This window comes from Grampus griseus, assembly GCF_964374135.1.
Source record: "Grampus griseus genome assembly, chromosome: 3".
Lineage (NCBI taxonomy): Eukaryota > Metazoa > Chordata > Mammalia > Artiodactyla > Delphinidae > Grampus > Grampus griseus.
Window position 1 is genome coordinate 45,375,718 of NC_139019.1, and position 20,756 is coordinate 45,396,473.

At 39.5% G+C, this 20,756-nt stretch overlaps 1 protein-coding gene across 1 annotated transcript in view; it reads left to right on the top strand.

Annotated features, from left to right (window-relative positions):
- RAB3C (RAB3C, member RAS oncogene family) overlaps window positions 1–20,756 on the top strand; it is a gene marked incomplete at both ends in the record, with an annotated part of 299,155 nt that overhangs the window by 224,270 nt on the left and 54,129 nt on the right. Inside the window, one exon of the mRNA XM_082652069.1 lies at window positions 19,054–19,178. Coding sequence (XP_082508195.1) covers window positions 19,054–19,178 — 125 coding nt within the window. The remainder of the gene's footprint in view (window positions 1–19,053; window positions 19,179–20,756) is intronic.

Sequence of the window (20,756 nt, forward strand, 5' to 3'; positions counted from 1 at the left end):
GATAAGTTGTAATGGTTAATTTCCTTTTATTGATATTTTTTATTTAACATATTCTTTATTCTGTGATTTAATTTATCTCATAAAGCATAAACAACCTGTAAGTTATGTTCTGCCAAGTCTTATACTTCTCCAGGTTCCCCTGCTGCTTTTCTACAAGTGTTAATGTTTTTATATGTACCAGGAAAAAAGGTTGGAATGCACTTTTTGTGTGTGTCATGTGTTAATCTTATTTTTTAAATTATATTGGAGTATAATTGATTCACAATGTTGTGTTAGTTTCAGATGTACAGCAAAATGATTCAGTTATACATATACATATATTCATTCTTTTTCCCGTATAGATTATTACAGAATATTGAGTAGAGCTCCCTGTGCTGTACACTAGGTCCTTATTGGTTATCTATTTTATATATAGTAGTGTGTATAATATATGTTAATCCCAAGCTACTGATTTATCCCTTCCTCCCCACATTTGTTTCCCCGTTGGTAACCATAGTTTGTTTTCGATATCTGAGTCTGTTTCTGTTTCGTAAATAAGTTCATTTGTATCCGTTTTTTAAATGAGATCCCACATGGGTGATATCATATGGTATTTGTCTTTCTCTGTCTGACTTACTTCACTTGATATGGTAATCTCTGGGTCCATCCCTGTTGGTGAAATGGCATTATTTCCTTCTTTTTTATGGCTAATATTCCATTGTATGTATGTGTATATATATATACCACATCTTCTTTATCCATTCATCTGTCGATGGACATTTAGGTTGCTTCCATGTCTTGGCTATTGTAAATAGTGCTTCAATGAACATTGAGGTGTATGTATATTTTCGAATTGTAGTTTTCTCTAGATATATGCCCAGGAGTGGCTTTGCTCGCTCATATGGTAGCTCTCTTTTTAGTTTCTTAAGGAACCTCAATACTGTGCTCCATAATGGTTGTACCAATTTACATTTACATAGGAGGGTTCCCTGTTCTCCAGCATTTATTGTTTGTAGACTTTTTGATGATGACCATTCTGACGTGTGTGAGGTGATACCTCATTGCAATTTTGTTTTGCATTTCTCTATAATTAATGACATTGAAGATCATTTCATGTGCTTTTTGGCCATCTGTATGTCTTGTTTGGAGAAATGTATATTTAGATCTTCTGCCTATTTTTTAATAGCATTGTTTGTTTTTATGATATTGAGCTGCATGAGTAGTTTGTATATTTTGAGATTAATCAATCCCTTGCTGGTTGCTTCATTCCAAATATTTTCTCCCATTCTGTAGGTTGCCTTTTGTTTTGTTTATGGTTGCCATTGCTGTTCAAAAGCTTTTAAGTGTAATTAGTTCCCATTTGTTTATTTTTGTGTTTGTTTTCATTACTGTAGGAGGTGGATCCAAAAAGATCTTGCTGAGATTTATGTCAAAGAGTTTTCTGCCTATGTTTTCCTCTAGTAGTTTTATACTGTTCAGCCTTACATTTAGGTCTTTGATCTATTGTGAGTTTATTTTTATGCGTGGCGTTAGAGAATGGTCAAATTTCATTCTCTTACATGTAATTGTCCAGTTTTCCCAGCACCAGTTATTGAAAGGACTCTTTTCTCCATTGTATATTGTTGCCTTCTTTGTCGTGGATTGGTTGACCATAGGTGAGTGGGTTTAATTCCAGGCTTTCTATCCTGTTCCATTGATCTATTGGTCTGTCTCTGTGCCAGTACCATACTGTTTTGATGATAGTAGCTTTGTAGTATAATCTGAAGTCAGGGAGCCTCATTCCTCCAGCTCTGTTTTTCTTTATCAGGATTGCTTTGGTTATTTAGGGTCTTTTGTGTTTCCATACAAATTGTAAAATTTTTCTTCTAATTCTGTGAAAAATGCCATTGGTAATTTGATAGGGATTGCACTGAAACTGCAGATTGCCTTGGGTAGTATAGTCATTTTCACAGTATTGATTCTTCCAATCCAAGAACATGGTATATCTAGCCATCTGTTTGTGTCATCTACAATTTCTTTCATCAGTGTCTTATAGTTTTCAGAGTATGGGTCTGTTGCCTCCTTAGGTAGGTTTATTCCTAGGTATTTTATTCTTTTTGATGTAATGGTAAATGGGACTGGTTCCTTAATTTCTCTTTCTGATCTTTTGTTGTTAGAGTATAGGAATACAAGAGTCTTCTGTGTATTAACTTTGTATGCTGCAACTATACTGAATTCCTTGATGAGCTCTAGTAGTTTTCTGGTAGCATCTTTAGGATTTTCTATGTATACTATCATGTCATCTGCCAACAGTGACAGTTTCACTTCTTTTCCAATTTGGATTTCCTTTATTTCTTTTTCTTCTCTGATTGCCATGGCTAGGACTTCCAAAACTATGTTGAACAGTAGTGGCGAAAGTGGACATCCTTGTCTTGTTCCTTATCTTAGAGGGAATGCTTTCAGCTTTTCACTGGTGAGAATGATGTTAGCTGTGGGTTTGTCATATATGGCCTTTATTATGTTGAGGTAAGTTCCCTGTATGCCAGTTTTCTGGAGAGGGTTTTTTTTTTTAATCATAAATGGGTATTGAATTTTGTCAAAAGCTTTTTCTGCACCTAATTGAGATGATCATATGGTTTTTATTCTTCAGTGTGTTAACATGGTGTATCACACTGATTGATTTGTGGATATTGAAGATTCCTTGCATTTGTGGGATAAATGCCCCTTGATCATGGTGTTTGATCCTTTTAACATATTATTGGATTCAGTTTGCTAGTATTTTATTGAGAATTTTTGCATCTATGTTCATCAGTGATATTGGCCTATAATTTTCTTTTTTTGTGGTATCTTTGTCTGGTTTTGGCATCAGGGTGTTGGTGGCCTCATAGAATGAGTTTGGAAGTGTTCTTTCCTCTGGAATTTTTTGGAATAGCTTCAGAAGGATAGGTGTTAACTCTTCACTAAATGTTTGGTAGAATTCGCCTATGAAGGTATCTAGTCCTGGACTTTTGTTTGTTGTAAGTTTTTACATAACTGATTCAATTTCATTCCTGGCAATTGGTCTGTTCAGATTTTCTATTTCTTCCTGGTTCAGTCTTGGAAGGTCGTACCTTCCTAAGAATTTGTCCATCTCTTCTAGATTGTCCATTTTATTGGCATATTGTTGTTTATAGTAGTTCTTATCTTTTGTATTTCTGTGGTATTAGTTGTAACTTCTTTTTTATTTCTAATTTTGTTGACTTGAGTCCTCTCTCTTTTTTTCTTGATGAGTCTAGCTAAAGGTTTATCAATTTTGTTTATCTTCTCAAAGAACCAGCTTTTAGTTTCATTGATCTTTTCTATTGTTTTCTTCATCTCTCTTTCATTTATTTCTGCCCTGAACTTTATGATTTGTTTCCTTCTGCTAACTTTTGTGTTTGTTTGTTGTTCTTTCTCTAGTTGCTTTAGGTGTAATGTTAGGTTGTTTATTTGAGATTTTTCTTGTTTCCTGGGGTAAGATTTTCTTGCTATAAACTTTCCTCTTAGAACTGTTTTTGCTGCATCCCATAGGTTTTCGATGGTCATGCTTTTGTTTTCATTTGTCTCTAGGTATTTTTTAATTTCCTCTTTGATTTCTTCAGTGATCCATTGGTTGTTTAGTAACATTGTTTAGCCTCCACGTGTTTGTGATTTTTACAGTTTTTTCTTGTAATTGATTTCTAATCTTATAGCATCATGGCTGGAAAAGACCCCTGATATGATTTCAATTTTCTTAAATTTACCAAGGCTTGGTTTATGGCCCAGTATGTGATCTATCCTGGAGAATGTTCCATGTGCCCTTGAGAGGAAAGTGTATTCTGCTGCTTTTGGATGGAATGTTCTATAAATATCAATTAACTCCATCTAGTGTAATGGGTCATTTAAGGCCTGGCTGTCCTTATTGACTTTCTGTCTGGATGGTCTGTCCACTGATGAAAGTGGGGTGTTAAATCCCCCACTATTACTGTGTTACTGTTGATTTCTCCTTTGATGGGTTTTAGCATTTGCCTCATATATTGAGCTGCTCCTATGCTGGGTGCATATGTATTTACAATTCTTAAGTTGTCTTCTTGGATTGATTTCTTGATCATTATGTATTGTCCTTTTTGTCTCTTGTAACAAACTTTATTTTAAAGTCATTTTGTCTGGTATGAGTATTGCTACTCCAGATTTGTTTTGGTTTGTATTTGCATGGAATGCCTTTTTCCATCCCCTCACTTTCAGTCTATATGTGTCCCTAGATCTGAAGTGGTTCTCTTGTAGACAGCATATATACACGTCTTGTTTTTGTATCCATTCAGCCTGTCTATGTCTTTTGGTTGGAACATTTAATCCATTTACATTTAAGGTAATTACTGATATGTATGTTCTTATTTCCATTTTGTTAATTGTTTTGAATTTGTTTTTATAGGTCTTTTTTCTTCCATTCCTCTTTTGTTCTCTTGTGATTTGCTATCTTTAGTGTTGTGTTTTGATTCCTTTTTCTTTTGCTATGTGTATCTATTGTAGATTTTTGCTTTGCAGTTACCATGAGGTTTTGATATAGCAGTCTATATATAAACAAGATTATGTTGCTGGTGTCTTAATTTCCAGTGCATTTCCAATATTCTGCATGTGTACTCTCCTCACAAATGCTGGGTTTGATATCCTATATTTGTGTGGATGATTTCCTACCTTTACTGTATGTTTGCCTTTACTTGTGACCTTGCCCATTCATAATTTTCTTGATTCTAGTTGTGGCCTTCTGTTTTCTGCCTAGAGAAGTTCCTTTAGGGTTTGTCGTAAAGCTGGTGAATTCTCTTAGCTTTTGCTTATCTGTAAATCTTTTGGTTTCTCTGTTGAATCTGAATGAGAACTTTGCTGTGTAGAGCATTCTTGGTGTAGGTTTTTCCCTCTCATTACTTTAAGCATAGCGTGCCACTCTCTTCTGGCCTACAGAATTTCAATTTGTTGACAACCTTATGTGGATTCACTTGTATGTTATTTGTTGCTTTTAATATGTTTTCCTTGTCTTTAATTTTTGGAAATTTGATTAATATGTGTCTCGGCGTGTTCCTCCTTTGGTTTATCTTGTTTGGGACTCTCTGTGCTGCCTGGACTTGAGTGAGTGTTCCCTTTCTTATTTTAGAGAACTTTTCAGCTATAATCTCTTCAAATATTTTCTCAGGCCTTTCCCTTTCTCTGCTTCTTCTAGAACTCCTCTAATGTGAATGTTGGTGTGTTTAATTTTGTCCCAGAAGTCTCTGAGACTGGCCTCATTTCTTTTCATTTTTTTCTTTATTCTGTTCTGTGGCAGTGATTTCCACCACTTTGTCTTCCAGCTCACTTATTTGTTCTTCTGACTCAGTTATTCTGCTATTGATTCCTTCTAGTGTATTTTTCATTTCAGTGATTGTATTGTTCATCTCTGTTTCTTCTTCAAATCTTCTAGCTCTTTGATAAACATTCCTTGTATCTTCTTGGCCTGTGCCTCAATTTTTTTAACAAGATCTTGGATCATTTTTACTATCACTACTCTAAATTCTTTTCCTGGTAGATTGCCTATCTGTACTTCACTTAGTTGCTCTTCTGGGATTTTATCTTGTTCCTTTGTCTGGAACATATTTCTGTGCCATCTAATTTTGTCTAACTTTCTGTGTTTGTGGTCTCCTTTCTGCAGGCTACAGGTTTGTAGGCCTTGCTTCTGGTGTCTGCCCCCTGGTGCATTAGGTTGGTCCTGGGGCTTGTGCAGTCTTCCTCATGGGAGGCACTGGTGCCTGCCTACTGGTTGATGGAGCCTGGTCTTGTCCCTCTGGTGGGCACGGTCATGTCAAAAGTGTGGTTTTTTGTTTTTTTATTTTTAAATTCCATTTTTTTTTTTTTTTTACAGTAGGTCCTTGTTGGTTATCTGTTTTAAATATACCAATGTGTACATGTCAATCCCAAACTCCCAATCTAACCCTCCACCCCACCTTTCCCCCTTCATACCATAAGTTCATTCTCTAAGTCTGTGAGTCTGTTTCTGTTTTGTATATAAGTTCATTTTTATCATTTTTTTAGATTCCACATATAAGTGATATCATACGGTATTTGTCTTTCTCTGTCTGACTTCACTTAGTATGATAATCTCCAGGTCCATCCATGTTGCTGAAATGGCATTATTTCATTCCTTTTAATGGCTGAGTAATATTCCATTGTATATACGTACCACATCTCCTTTATCCATTCATCTGTTAATGGACAATTAGGTTGCTTCCATGTCTTGGCTATTGTAAACAGTGATGCAATGAACATTTTGCTGCCTGTATCCTTTCAAACCATACCTTTTGCTGGATAAATTTCCAGGATTGGGATTGCTGTATCTCATGGTAGCTCTATTTTTAAATTTTTAAGGAAACTCCATACTGTTCTCCATAGCGGCTGTACCAATTTACATTCCCACCAACAGTGTAGGATGGTTCCCTTTTTTCCACACCCTCTCCAGCATTTATTGTTTGTGGATTTTTTGTTGATGGCCATTTGGACTGGTATGAGGTGATACTTCATTGTAGTTTTGATTTGCATTTCTCTAATAATTAGTGATGTTGAGCATCTTTTCATGTGCCTCTTGGCCATCTGTATGTCTTCTTTGGAGAAATGTCTATTTAGGTCTTCTGCCCATTTTTTTATTTGATTGTTTGTTTTTTGGATATTGAGCTGCAGGCATGGTTTGTAAATTTTGGAGACTAATCCCTTGTATGTCTATTGTTTGCAAATTTTTCTCCCATTGTGTGGGTGGTTTTTTTTTGTTTTGTTTGTGGTTTCCTTTCTGTCAAGGGGTATGTTTTGAGGTGGCTGTGAGCTCAGTATGGCTTTAGGCAGCTGGTCTGTTGATGGGTGGGGCTGTGTTCCTATCCTGCTGGTTGTTTGGCCTGAGGAGTTCTAGCACTGGAGCCTGTAGGCTGTTGGGTAGGGCCAGGTCTTGATGCCAAAATGGCCACCTCCAGGAGAGATTATGCTGATCAATATTCCCTGAGGCATCTGCCACCAGTGTCCTTGCCCCCCCAGTGAGTCACAGCCACTCCCCCCCTCCCCAGGAGCCCCTCCAAGACTTGCAGGTTGGTACAGCCAGGCTCCTATGGATTTACTTCTTTCTGCTGGGTCCCAGTGTACATGAAAATTTGTGTGTGCCGTCCAAGACTGGAGTCTCTCTTTCCCCCGGTCCTGTGAAGCTCCTGCAGTCAAGCCCCACTGGCCTTCAAAGCCAAATGCTCTGGGGGTTCCTCCTCACAATGCCAGGCCCTCAGGCTGGGGAGCCTGATATCGGGCTCAGGACTCTCTTGTGGGAGAACCTCTGTGATATAATTACTTTCCATTTTGTGCGTTGCTCACCTCACGCGCATGGGATTTGATTATGTCTTGAAAGTGCCCCTCCTACCATGTTCCTGTGGCTTCTTCTTTGTTTTTGAATGTCAAATCTTTTTTTTGGTAGGTTCCAGTCTTTTTTGTCAATGGTCGTTCAGCAGTTAGTTCTGATTTTGATGTTTTCGTGAGAGGAGGTGAGCTCAAGTCCTTCTCCTCCACCATCTTGTCTGGAATCAAGGACCTGCTTTTAGTTTGGATGCTTGCTGCCTCTTTCCTCAGCATGTGCTTTCTGTTAACCCCTTGATATGGAGTGTGCAGGTGCAGTGGCCCTTGTGCACTCCTGGGACGGCAGGGACGGTGCTTGGCACCTGCTCACAGTTCTCGTAGCTGCGGCTATGGTCAGTGTGCTCCCTGGACGGTGAGGGCAGTGCTTTGTGCCTGCTCATGAGTCTCCTGGGGGTTGCTGTGGCCCACGTGCTCCCGGGACAATGGGGGCAGTGCTTGGCGCCTGCTCATGGGTCTTGCAGCAGTGGCCCCTGCTCGCCTCTGGAGCCCACAATGGCAGCAGCAACTTGCGCCTGCCCCTAGAGCTCCTGTAGGTGGTGACCTATTGCCTGGGAGCACTCAGAGGGAAAAAAGCTCTTCTGGTGGTCCCACCCCTCTCCTTCTGTGCCCCCAACAATGGCATCTTGCCTCTCTGGTGGGCCCAGGCCTCCTCCGAGTACACCCTCAGTTGCCACAGTCCAGCCTCTTCAGGCTGTCTCCATGCAGCCAACCCTGGTCCTCTCCCTGGGTCAAACCTCTAAAGCCTGAGCTTCAGCCCCCGCCCACACCGACAGATGAGCACCCCAGCCTGGGGAGTGCACGGCGGCAGTGCTGACCTTCTGTGCATGTTGCTCTCTGTTTTGCCCTCCACAAACTGGGTGCTGTGCTCTCCTCCTAGGCTCTGAAGCTCCCCCTCCATCCAGGCTGATCGCCCTACTGGTGAGGGGACTTCCCAGCGTACAGGAACCTTTCCTCCTTCACAACTCCCTCCCTGAGGTACAGGCCCCACCCAGATTCCTTTCTTTTTCTTTTTGTCTTACCTAGTTTTGTGGAGGTTTTCTTGCCCTTTCGGAAGTCTGAGGTCTTCTGCCAGTGTTCAGTAGATTCTCTGTGTGAATCATACCACTTGTAGATGTATTTTTAATGTTTTTGTAGGAGGTGAGCTCTGTGTCCTTCTTCTCTGCCATCTTGAGCCCTTCCCCCTCTGGAATGCTTAATTTCCTTTTAAAATAAGGTAAAATCACACTTCCATTCAAATATAAAATAAACATGTTAAAGATTTTATTTTCTTTTCAACTTTTTTTTAAATTAATTTAATTAATTTTTGGCTGTGTTGGGTCTTCATCTCTGTGTGAGGGCTTTCTCTAGTTGCGGCAAGCAGGGGCCACTCTTCATCGCGGTGCATGGGCCTCTCTTGTTGCGAAGCACAGGCTCCAGACACGCAGGCTCAGCAGTTGTGGCTCACTGGCCCAGTTGCTCCGCGGCGTGTGGGATCTTCCCAGACCAGGGCTCGAACCCAGGTCCCCTGCATTAGCAGGCAGACTCTCAACCACTGCGCCACCAGGGAAGCCCCTAAAGATTTTATTTAACTCAGCAGTTAATGATGGAACCAATATAAGTTGCCAAGGTTCAAGGGAGTAGTCAGTGAAAACACGTAGAGGCAATGGCGAATGCTGGAATGAATTTACCAATATTTGCAAAATAGGTGAATATCCATGGGCGATGATCAATGACATTCCCCCAGACACAATTCATTTACACTTCTATTTCCTATTGGCAAGAACTCATCTATATTATTATCCATTTTCTCCCATTTACAGAGTTGTAAAATAGCTCAAAGTCTATGAAAAGCAAGAGATGATCTGGAAAGATATGCTTGTCAGAACTCCTAGACATCTCTTTTGCCCACTTCAAAGCCTTCCACAATTAATCCTGACAGTGGGATCTTGGAAGAGTTGGCTAGTGTTAGAGGAAAGGAAGATATAACTATATTATTTATTTTCCTGCCTGGAATGGAGGCTTCACAGTCCTAGACTTCAAACAGGTTTAGCGGACATTTCTCCTTTTCCTGTCGTTATCTCCTCTTAATCTCCACTTCTCATTTCCCTTTGGCTTCCACTTGCTCAGTCCCAAAGACTTGAGGTTTCATTCCCCTCTTGGAAACCCCGCCTACCCCACAGGAGGAGACATTCCCTCCTCCTCCTCCTTGGTCCTTTCTTAATGTCTTGCATGCCTCAGTGCTCAGGCTTTGTTTGAATGTGTGTGGAGCTTCTCCTCTGCTCAGCCCCCCCGGGCTGTGAAGGGGAAGGACAATTTCCTGGTATCTGAGTGAGGGCAGAGCAGATGCTAGATTCTAAGTTCAGCTTGCCCTTCAGCTAAGTAGCAAAAAGCCTTATCAAAGACCATTCATTCCCCCAGGATAATACAGTCTGATTTGAGAAAAGGATATTTCTGTTAACCTGGATTTGGCCTTGCCAGTTGTGGAAGAATAACCCAGGCATTCTAGAACCTAGGAACATCTGTCCCTTTCCTGGGTCAGACTCCCTTCTGCTCACTGAAGGGGGGGCTCTGTCTCTGTTTTCCAGTGGGTGATGTTTCCTCCATCCAGTTGTTTTTCTTTCTGGCATAGAAGAGAGATGTCCAGTTGTTCCTACCACACATATGGGTTAAAAAAATAGAATTTGACATTTTGTACAAAAAAAATGAGATTAGAAGTTATAACAGAGGCATGATAGAAATGGGTCTAAAGTTGGTTTTAGACTGACAATGCAGAATCTGATGTGGTCCCAGGTGGTTCCAGGACCACACTGCTGAAGATGACTGCTTCTTGAGTTCTTGAATAAATGCTATTTGCTCTCAGCAACGGGCTTCCTGCGAAGAGGATCGGATCCTTCAGACCCATCCAGTTCTGCTCATTTCCACATGCAGCCTCATGACTCTCATATATATGGAGATTTAGAGTATGTTGGTCTCCTCAGGAGACATATTACTTTTTATTTTTAAAAACCAGTCAACTGTTTGGCACATGAATTTCTTCCCAACTTCCATGCTCAGTAGAATGTAGTCACTACTCTTCCCTGTGGAAGTAGACGAGGAAGCATGGAAAGTCCTGGGATACAGACTCACGTCAGCCACTAGGTAACTGCATCCTCTCCATTAACATGTCCCTCCACATGTTGAGTTTCAGCTTTATCATCTACAAAATGAAGGAGTCAGACTAGGAACCTCCAAAGCAACTATTCCACGGTAACGAGGTGCTAAGTTACTCCCTGAGGATCCTCACCCTGACTGTTGGTGCTGGAGCGGAAAGGAATGTGATTCCTGTTGGCTGGAATGAATAGCTCATCACACAGATGGCCCTGCAGGTTGTAGAGAGGCCAACACTTGCTTTTCTCTACCAAGGATGTGGTCAGGATGTCAAAGACCTTGGAAGAACTCTGCCAGCAACGCGTCCTGAAAGGGATGTTGTGGGGCACTGGCATCACATACAGTGGTGATTCTCCTCCTGTGCTGTTTTAATTTTATGCTGATATTCTGAACTTACTGAATGCCTTAGGCATTTTTGCCACATTCGGTCTACGGTTCTCTCATTCATTTGGTCACTAATTCACAGTTACTGGCTGAGACCCTTCTTTGTGCCAGATGTTTTCCTGAGTGCACAGTGGTGAACAAAACAGTTGGGGTCCCTGCCCCCCTGTAGTCTAGGAGAGATACAAGTGAGAAGGTCCAGGTGAGTGAGGTACAGGGTGTATGGGGGCCTATATGATGAGCACCTAGTCCAGAGGAGGGATTGAGCGGAGACCAGATGGAAGAGGGTGAGGTAGCCTGACACAGAGGCCATGTGTTTTAGACAATGGCACATGTGATAGCAACAGGTGAATTTCTTGCAAAACTAATGAAGCTTACATTCTGTGGTGTACCAGGAAACAGACTCTTTGAAAAAAGGCAAAAACAAAAGAAAAAAATCTGATTTGTAGCATTTGCTAATTTCCATGGTATAAAAACACCCATCGTGGTCAACGTTAAGGTACAGTTTCACAACCAACCCACAGAAGTCCTTAATATTTAATAATCAGTGCTTTCAAGCCAGTACTGCCATCTCCAGAACCTTACTAGGAAGCTTTGGGTCCCTTTCCTGGACAAGCCCATTCCAAGTGTATTAGTTGGGGTTTCTCCTGAAGCAGGCTCGTAGAGGGGAATTTGTATACAAGTGCTTTTTTTCAGAAAGTGTAAGAAATAGCCACAGAGGGTGGGGAAGTTAGCTGGGGAAGGGAAGACCACCAATAAATGGTGTTTCTACCATTATGGGTAACTAGAGTTTCATCCTTCTTGAAATTCTGGGAATCATTGCAGCAGCAACCGGAGGAGCAAGGGAGTGGCAGTAGTTACACGCTAACTCCTGTCAGTCATTGGCTGAGGTCTATTCCTGGGGTGTGCTCTTTCCCTGTTACATTTGACTTTCCCTGATGGGTGGAGTGGCCTTCCATTGCTTCAGAGAAGACTTTAAAGCCAAAAGCTGCAGATACTGGCAGTTGGAAGGCAGCCAGCACACGAGGAAGTGGCAAGGCCTGGGGAATATGTGCAGAGCACCAACAGCATCTGCTACAAACTGCCCTGTACCTCATTCTGTATTTCTTTTTTTTCTCTTCCATTATGGTTTATCACAGGATATTGAACATAGTTCCCTGTGATATACAGTAGGACCTTGTTGTTTATCCATTCAATGTATACTAGTTTGCATCTGCTAACCCCAAACTCCCAATCCTTCCCTCCCGCTTGGCAACCACAAGTCTGTTCTCTATGTCTGTGAGTCTGTTTCTGTTTCATAAATAAGTTCTTTTGTGTCATATTTTAGATTCCACATATAAGTGATATCATATGGTATTTGTCTTTCTCTGACTTACTTTGCTTAGTATGATAATCTCTAGGTCCATCCATGTAGCTGCAAATGGCATTATTTCATTCTTTTTTATGGCTGAGTAGTATTCCATTGTATGTATGTGCCACATCTTCTTTATCCATTCATCTGTCGATGGACAGTTAGGTGTTTCCATGTCTTGGCTATTGTAAACAGTGCTGCTGTGAACATAGGGGTGCCTGTATCTTTTTGAATTATAGTTTTGTCCGGATATATGCCCAAGAGCAGGATTGCTGGATCATATGGCAACTCTATTTTTAGTTTTTTGAGGAACCTCCATACTGTTCTCCATAGTGGCTGCACCAATTTACATTCCCACCAACAGTGTAGGAGGGTTCCCTTTTCTCCACACCCTCTCCAGCATTTGTTATTTGTAGACGTTTTAATGATGGCCATTCTGACTGTCTGTATTTCTAATTTGCATTTTTTCCTTAAATTGGGCCCTCACATTTGTATTAGTTTTAGGCCTTGCAAAACCTAGACCCACCCATAGTGATAGCTCCTTTGGGTACAAGAGATGAAATGAGAAAGCAATGCTGGGCTCTTCTAGGTTTGGCTGTGATTTGCTGATCTCTGTAGAACTCAGCTGGGCTCCTCCTGCTTTCTCATTCCTCTGGGACAGGCTGGCAGAGCAGCCCCCTTTCTGGGATGGGCTCTTCCATGATGAAGAGCAAGAATACCAGAGGGCTGATGAAACTCACAGTGCCTCTGATGCCTATTGCTCACCAGTGGCTCACACCAAATCTCCTAATATTCCATTGGCCAAAGCAATTCACTTGGCCCAGTCCAAAACCAGGAGGGCAAGGAAATATAATCCACCTACAGGGAAGGAGGTGATGACTCAGTGAGGTCAGTAATACAATCTACTCTAGGATTTTCACCAAGATGTTAGTGGTGGTTATCTGGGGTTAGTGAGATTTCTGATAATTTTTATTTTTTGCTTTAGCTTTTTCTCTTATTAGAATTTTTAATGAGAATATAGCAATTTTACCAAAAACTATAAACCTATTTCTTAAGTAATTAAAGATATTAAAAGTTGGAGAACAGGGCTTCCCTGGTGGCGCAGTGGTTGAGAGTCCGCCTGCCGATGCAGGGGACATGGGTTCGTGCCCCGGTCCGGGAAGATCCCACATGCCGCGGAGCAGCTGGGCCCGTGAGCCATAGCCACTGATCCTGCACATCTGGAGCCTGTGCTCCGCGACGGGAGAGGCCACAAGAGTGAGAGGCCTGCATACTGCAAAAAAAAAAAAGAGGTTGGAGAACATTTATTTGAGGATACATTTTTAACATTTCCTTTTATAACTCCTTTATTAAATGAGTCAATGTACCTATGAAAAGCCTATCTCCTCAACTTCTGAGACTACCTGTTAGCTTTTACAGTGTATAAAAATCATTAGGTTTTATTACGTTCCTATTTTTGTTTCCTTATTACTACTCATTCATTTTAAAATTTATTTTGTTTATATCTTAAATTTGTATGTATCTCTGTAAACCACCTGCAAACACTTTGAGCGTTAGATGGGAAGTAAAGAAACCGATTATTTTAAAAACTGAAACAGGTGTGGGCGAGAGAGCCATCCCAGTCATACATACAAATGAGCTGCAGAGATTATTTTTTTAAATGCTTATGATGACGTCCCTAAAGGTTCTGATTTAATTGTTCTAGGTTGAAGTTATTTTTCAAAGCTCTCCAAGGGTTGAGAAAAATTGAATAAATAAATGATTAAGTTAGTAGAAAAGTAACAGAAGGGCCAATGCTATGCGATGAGCAGTAGGAGATTGGGAAATTCCATGATGACTTGAAGTCTGCTGAGATGCTGAAGGCTGAGGCTCCCGAATATTGAGGAGAGTAAGGGAAATGGTTGCTGAGGAGAAATTTGAGCTTCCAGAATGAAGAACAGGACTGCTGTTAAGATCTGTCTGAGATTCACTGCAGGGGGAAGAGCTGGTCATATTCTCCCTGACACCTCATCTTCCCATGTATAGCCCAGATCAGACCCTAAGAGATAACTGCTCTTTGGGTTCCTGAGGTACATTTTGTGGACTGTTTTTCAGAACATTATCACTCATAAGAGTCTCTTCTCAGTGAAAACAGGTTGAACTCGTAGGAGATTATTTATATACCCAGAACAAGAGAGGAGAAATAGAGATATTATAGGAATTTGATTTGTCTGTTTACAGCTCTCCTAAATTATTTTATTTTGAGCAGAGTTCGGTCATTTATGTATAAAATATGAAAATCTCTTCATCTCCCTCTGCCTCATAGTATAAAACAAAAAACAAAAATCAAAATCCTCTCTCCCTACATATGTATTTATAGAGGAAACATATAAAAATATAGAAATATATATAGAGAGGGGGGTTATTGTTTTATTTTTGTTTTTAACTAAAAGACAACTTTTTTTTTTTTTTTTAGTAACCAGGACCTCGTTACTGGTAAGGTCTGAGTTAATTGCCATTCGTAGAGTAACCATGGTGACCAGCGTGTTGCTTCTGAGTCCATTAATCTTGTTGAGGTTAACAGTAAATCCCAAAGGATCTTTTGCAGTGATTCAGAAATAAATCATCTTCTCTCATGTATGTTATTTGGTGACAGCACTTTCTTTAAATATGTCTCCGTAACAGACAAAGAAATAAGACAATTCCTAATGAGGTGATAAAAATCCATTCCTGAATAAGAAATTTTACAAAATATAGCAAATGACTGAAAAAGTAGATACATAGAAATGACACATGAAAGGAGGATTCACTCAATAAACATGTACCGTACTCCTAATAGACATACCAAAAAAGGCCATTTACTCCTTCTTAGTAATGTATCTGTACAGGACCTCAGCCTTAAGGTATAAACCGGAGACAAAATTTGAGATTCTTCAATGAAAAAAACTCAAATTATTTTTTAGGTTATAGAAAGGATGAGTTGACCTGGACTGAGGAAGAGAAACAGCTGGCTGCCCAAGCTGGGACTAATAATGTTTTATATTTGTGAAAAGGTGTTTGCGACGTAAAGTAGAGCATGACCCTACTTAAAACCACATTTGTCCTACAACATCCCCAGAGATTAAGTACAAAATGTGGTGGCCTCATTTTACAGATGAAGATGCTGAGGCTGCAGAGTGCAGAATGACTTTCCCATACTCAGTATTAGCACTCTCTTTTAAATGAGCTGAATAAAATTGTTAGGATTCTGAGTTGGAAGGGTTGGGGATTGGATTTTCATCCCAACATTCTTCTGCCCTTAATTCATATTACACACAACTCTGGGTCTTTCTCAACCCATGAGGTTTATATTTTCTCATCTTCAAGTATTCCTGAGCTAAAGGAATAATCCAAGCTCTCATTTCAAGCTAGGTCTTCATACATAAAAGAAATACCAAGAAAACAATAGTGTTTTACAGAAGCTAAGATGCACAATTACTCATATTTTAACATCTCTGAAATTGGGATGTGTCTTACAATAAATGACATTGTAATTGCTGATGCTGTATGAGAAATGGATTCCACTGCCTGTACATGCACCAACAGGGTCATAGCTGTGTATACTGTCCTTACCTCAACTGAGTGGTGGAACTGTTACAACGTAGGTAGAAAGTTATTGTGTATGCGGGAGGTGGGTATCAGTTTGATGTTAGGGATGTGAATACTCATTTGGAGTAATGACCATCATTTCATATTTCCCTGCAAAGCAACATGCTGGTGCTTTACAGGTCTTAAGGGAAGATACCCACAAGCAGAAGGGTATGTTGACTTATTGAGGTAGTCATAGGATGATCATCTTTCATGAACAAAGCAACTGAAGACAGAAAGAATTACTAAATCCCTCAGAATACATGAAAAAAACTTCAAAGTAACAAGAAGCTGATGTAACTGACAAGTATGTCTAGCAGGACAATTGTTAACCATTGTATCATAGTTTCATAGGCTGCTGCTTTTTGTTCTTGGCCATCCGTAAAGTAATTTTTAATCTTATAATACACAGCATCTTAGATTCTATGATATGTAGTAATTCATAAATCAGTCAGCATGGTTCTGTTCCCCCTGTAGCTGGTGATTGGGCTTTGCCTAAAGCTACTCTGTTGATGGCGGACTTCATCAGAAAGAACAAATCTTATTTGATTAACCAACTCTGGCAAATTAATGTTTTGTTCACTTCAACACAAATGTCTCAGACCACAGTTGATATTTGATTAAAAAGAGAAATTGTCTCCAAGGGCTCTTGAAGATTTTAAGGTAACGGATCTTTATAATTCCCTAATTACAGAAAGTGTTCATTTTTAATTATTGGCAATTTAGGACATTGCAGAGGTTACAGTAAAATATTTCTGATATAGGTACAATTGGAAAGGGGGATGGTTCTGATGTAATCATGGCATCCCCAAATTATACAGACACACAGTATAAATGGAATGTTGTGTATGCATAGATGTACAATCTATCTCTGTGGCCTCCAAAGACCCCATGAGTTATTATGCTAGAACTGAGAGACTCAGACATGTTTAATGGCAGAAGCAAGCATTCCATTAACTTGATTAAAGAGTACAAATCAGCTAGCTGAGTTGTTTCTTCTTTACCTTCACAAAGGTGCACCCCGGCCCGGTGTAAGTTTATACAATCGGGTGCAGCAGGAAGAGTTTAACTAGGTCAGAAGAGTGCTAAATTTTTTCAGGCAAGCATTTGTCCTTGGTAAATTCAGTAAGCCATGCTATTACATACCAGCCCCAGCCTCCTCCTTATGCAAGTATGACACTCCTGTGACTCCCGTCTCCCCAGCTTCATTCTGCAAATTTGTGTTCTAGCTGTGTGCCAGGATAAGAACTTTCTCCATTAACATAGGGGCTCTCAACCTAGGGCCTTTCCAGGCATAGGCCAAGCCTTGGCTAACAAGACCTAAAGGAGCAAAGGGATAATTTTTTAAATTACCTAAGGAAATCTGATTAGATTTGAATTCCTTTGAAAGAACCTTTGGAGTTTATTTATACAACTATCTTAGCACTTGAGATTTAAGATGTGTCCAGGTATAGAATATTTTTTACATCTTAATTCACTCTGGATTCATCATTTTTCATATACCCCACTCATAAGATGAGGTAAGTGAAAAGTGTAGATTTTGAATGTCTGCCTTTAGTTTCCCAGTTTATAGACACATGCTGAATGTGACTATTGCTAGAGGAATGTATTATTCTCTTAGGTGTCATAATTAGAAAGGTCACATCCCCAGATTTTTCTGATAAAATATGCTGCGCCTTGAGACGCTCACATGGAACCAAAGGTATCTTTCACCAGGTATTTTAATCTCATTTGAAAACTTGTACTTGATTCAGGGAAGTACTCTGAAATAAGACCCTATCTGCCCTTTAGCTCTCTTCTTTCTTCTCGGAAAGGAGAAATAGTGATGACATCTCATTAAAAGCTCTCCTGCTGCAGTTTAAACCTATTTGCTTTCATTCTGTCTTCAAGCTGAGAACAGCTCATCACTATTTTCTTTGTAAAAATCCTGAAGTATTTGACAATTGCTAGTAAGAACATGCCAAGCTTCTCTTTTTGACATTATACAAATCCCTTTATTAAACTTTCATCATTTGTTTAGCATCCCTCTCTCTCTCTCTCTCTCTCTCTCTCTCTCTCTCTCTCTCTCTCTCTCTCTCTCTCTCTCTCTCTTTCTCTCAACCACCCACTGGGTGATATGTCTTTCCCACCTATCTAGAATTGTTATCAAATAAGAACGTGGCCAATAAAAAGGGAGGATTAAAGAACATGGCTTCCTTTCAGCTTCCTCTCTGAAATGATAAAAAATACACTGGAACTTCACTTATCAAACTTGTAATGAGTACTACAGATATGTGTTTAAAAGCACAGGCTTGAAAGCTTTACTGCCTGCGTTTTGATTTCCAGATCTACCACTTTGCTAGCTGAGTTGTCTTAGGCGAACTTTTTAACCTTTCTGTGCCTCATTTTCCTCAACTATAAAATGAGGATGATAATATTATCTCCCTTGAGTTACTCTAAGGATTAAGTTAAGGTAACATATATAAAGAGTTTAAAACAGTACCTGCAAATATTAACTATTATAGTTATCAACTAAGTTTCAAAATCAAAATTTGGTTATGTGCATTATGATCCGTACCAGAAGCTTATTCTGAATCCTAGATATCCTGTTTATAGTAACCTAAAACACCAGCTCATTGTATTATAATTTTGATATTAATCAACCTGGCATTTTTCTCTTAAAAATGTAAGGCATGAGTAGATGAGTTCTTATAACGCTTTTTAAAAATATTATCATTACCCCCAGATTTCCTAACCCAATTGTCTTAGCTCTTTAAGTTGTGACTGTAACAAGGTAAAAATTCTTTTCTGTGATGGGCTATAAATAGTGACCAACCATCTCAGGTTTCTTGGAACTGAGGGGTTTCTTGGGGCATAGGACTTTTACTGCTAAAACTGGGAACATCTTGGGCAAACTGGGATGGTTGGCCACTCACTCCAGGTATAAAAGTACTGTATAAGGTGAAGTAGAAGGGGGAAAGGAAGAAGCAGTAGTAATATTAATCTCACCAAACACAGAAGAATTCTAAATACAACACCACCATTCCCCTGATTTTTGACTCATGCAATCCCTGATGAGTGTCTGAAGGGTAAAATTGCACTGAACTAATTAATTCTAAATGTCAGGTATTTGGGCTTCATTTTTTGCTGTTATCGTCATCTGTGGGATGTATTTCTTCTCCTTCATTTTATGCTGTTGCATTTTCCTCTGATCATTTTTTTGCCTTTTTTTTTTTTCCTGGTAGGTCAACTCAAATCAAAACATACTCATGGGATAATGCCCAGGTTATCCTGGTTGGGAACAAATGTGACATGGAAGATGAGCGAGTCATCTCAACTGAGAGGGGCCAACGTTTAGGAGAACAGCTTGGTAAGAAACAAATGATCAAATCAATGAGAAAGAGCATGGTAATTACTTGTAACACAGTGCAGAGTCCCAGCTACTTGCTAGGATGGATTTAATGAAAAGATTGTCAACCCGACAGTAGAAACCAACACATCACCTGTAAGTAGTAAGTGGACTTCCTCCCACTTTCTGTGGTATCCTCAGAATCCAAGCACAATTACAGAAGCAAAATAGACAGCCAGCATCTGGATTTAGTACAAGATGATCAAATTCCATTGCATAAGAAAGACAGGATGTGCCTTGCTTGCTATTTCTTTGGGGTTTTTTCTCTATATACAATATTTTATACTGAGTGAGCACTTTATTATGCTATATGATTGTTGTTTTCAAGTTTCCATTGGAGGAGGGTGGGTAATAGGCACAGAATAGGTCATGTTATAGATTCTGGTTCTAGAGACACCACTGGCAACGTGTGTTACAGTTACAAACCTCTTTGAAACTCAGTTTCCTCATCTCTTAAAAATGAGTATTATGACCCATGCCTACTTTACCAAGTCCTTGTAGATAAGATCAACTGAGATAAGAGATAGATATGAAAGAGTTTTAGAAATGGCAAAGCCATTTCAAACGCAAAACATTGTATATAGGAGAAAAAATGCTTGAGTGAGTAAGGTAGAGTTTTGGTGCAAAGGAGGGAATCATGATTGATTGATTTTTTTAAATAATTTTTATTGGAGTATAGTCGACTTACAATGTTGTGTTAGTTTCAGGTGTACAGCAAAGTGAATAAGTTATACATGTACATATATCCACTCTTTTTTAGATTATTTTCCCATATAGCTCATTACAGAGTATTGAGTAGAGTTCCCTGTGCTATACAGTAGGTCCTTATTAGTTATCTATTTTATATATAGTAGTGTGTATATGTCAATCCCAATCCCCCAATTTATCCCTCCCCCCTTTCCCCTCTAGTAACCATAAGTTTGTTTTCTACATCTGTTTCGGTATTGTAAATAAGACTCTATTTCTGTTTTGTAAATAAGTTCATTTGTACCATTTTTTAAGATTCCACATATAAGCGATATCATATGATATTTGTCTTTCTCTGACTTACTTCACTCAGTATGACAATCTCTACGTCCATCCATGTTGCTGCAAATGGCATTATTTTGTTCTTTTTTATGGCTGAGTAATATTCCATTGTATATATGTACCACATCTTCTTTATCCACTCCTCTGTCAATGGACATTTAGGTTGCTTCCATGTCTTGGCTACTGTAAATAGTGCTGAAATGAACATTAGGATACCTTTTCAAATTATGTTTTTCTACAGATATATGACCAGGAATGGGATTGTTGGATCATGTAGTAGTTCTATATTTAGTTTTTTAAGGAACTTCCACACTGTTCTCCATAGTGGTTGTACCGATTTACATTCCCACCAAGAGTGTAGAAGGGTTCCCTTTTCTCTACACCCTCTCCAGCACTTATTGTTTGTAGATTTTTTGATGATGGCCATTCTGACTGTTTTAAGGTGATTGTAGTTTTGTACAACTACTCATTGTAATTTTGATTTGCATTTCTCCAATAATTAGTGATGTT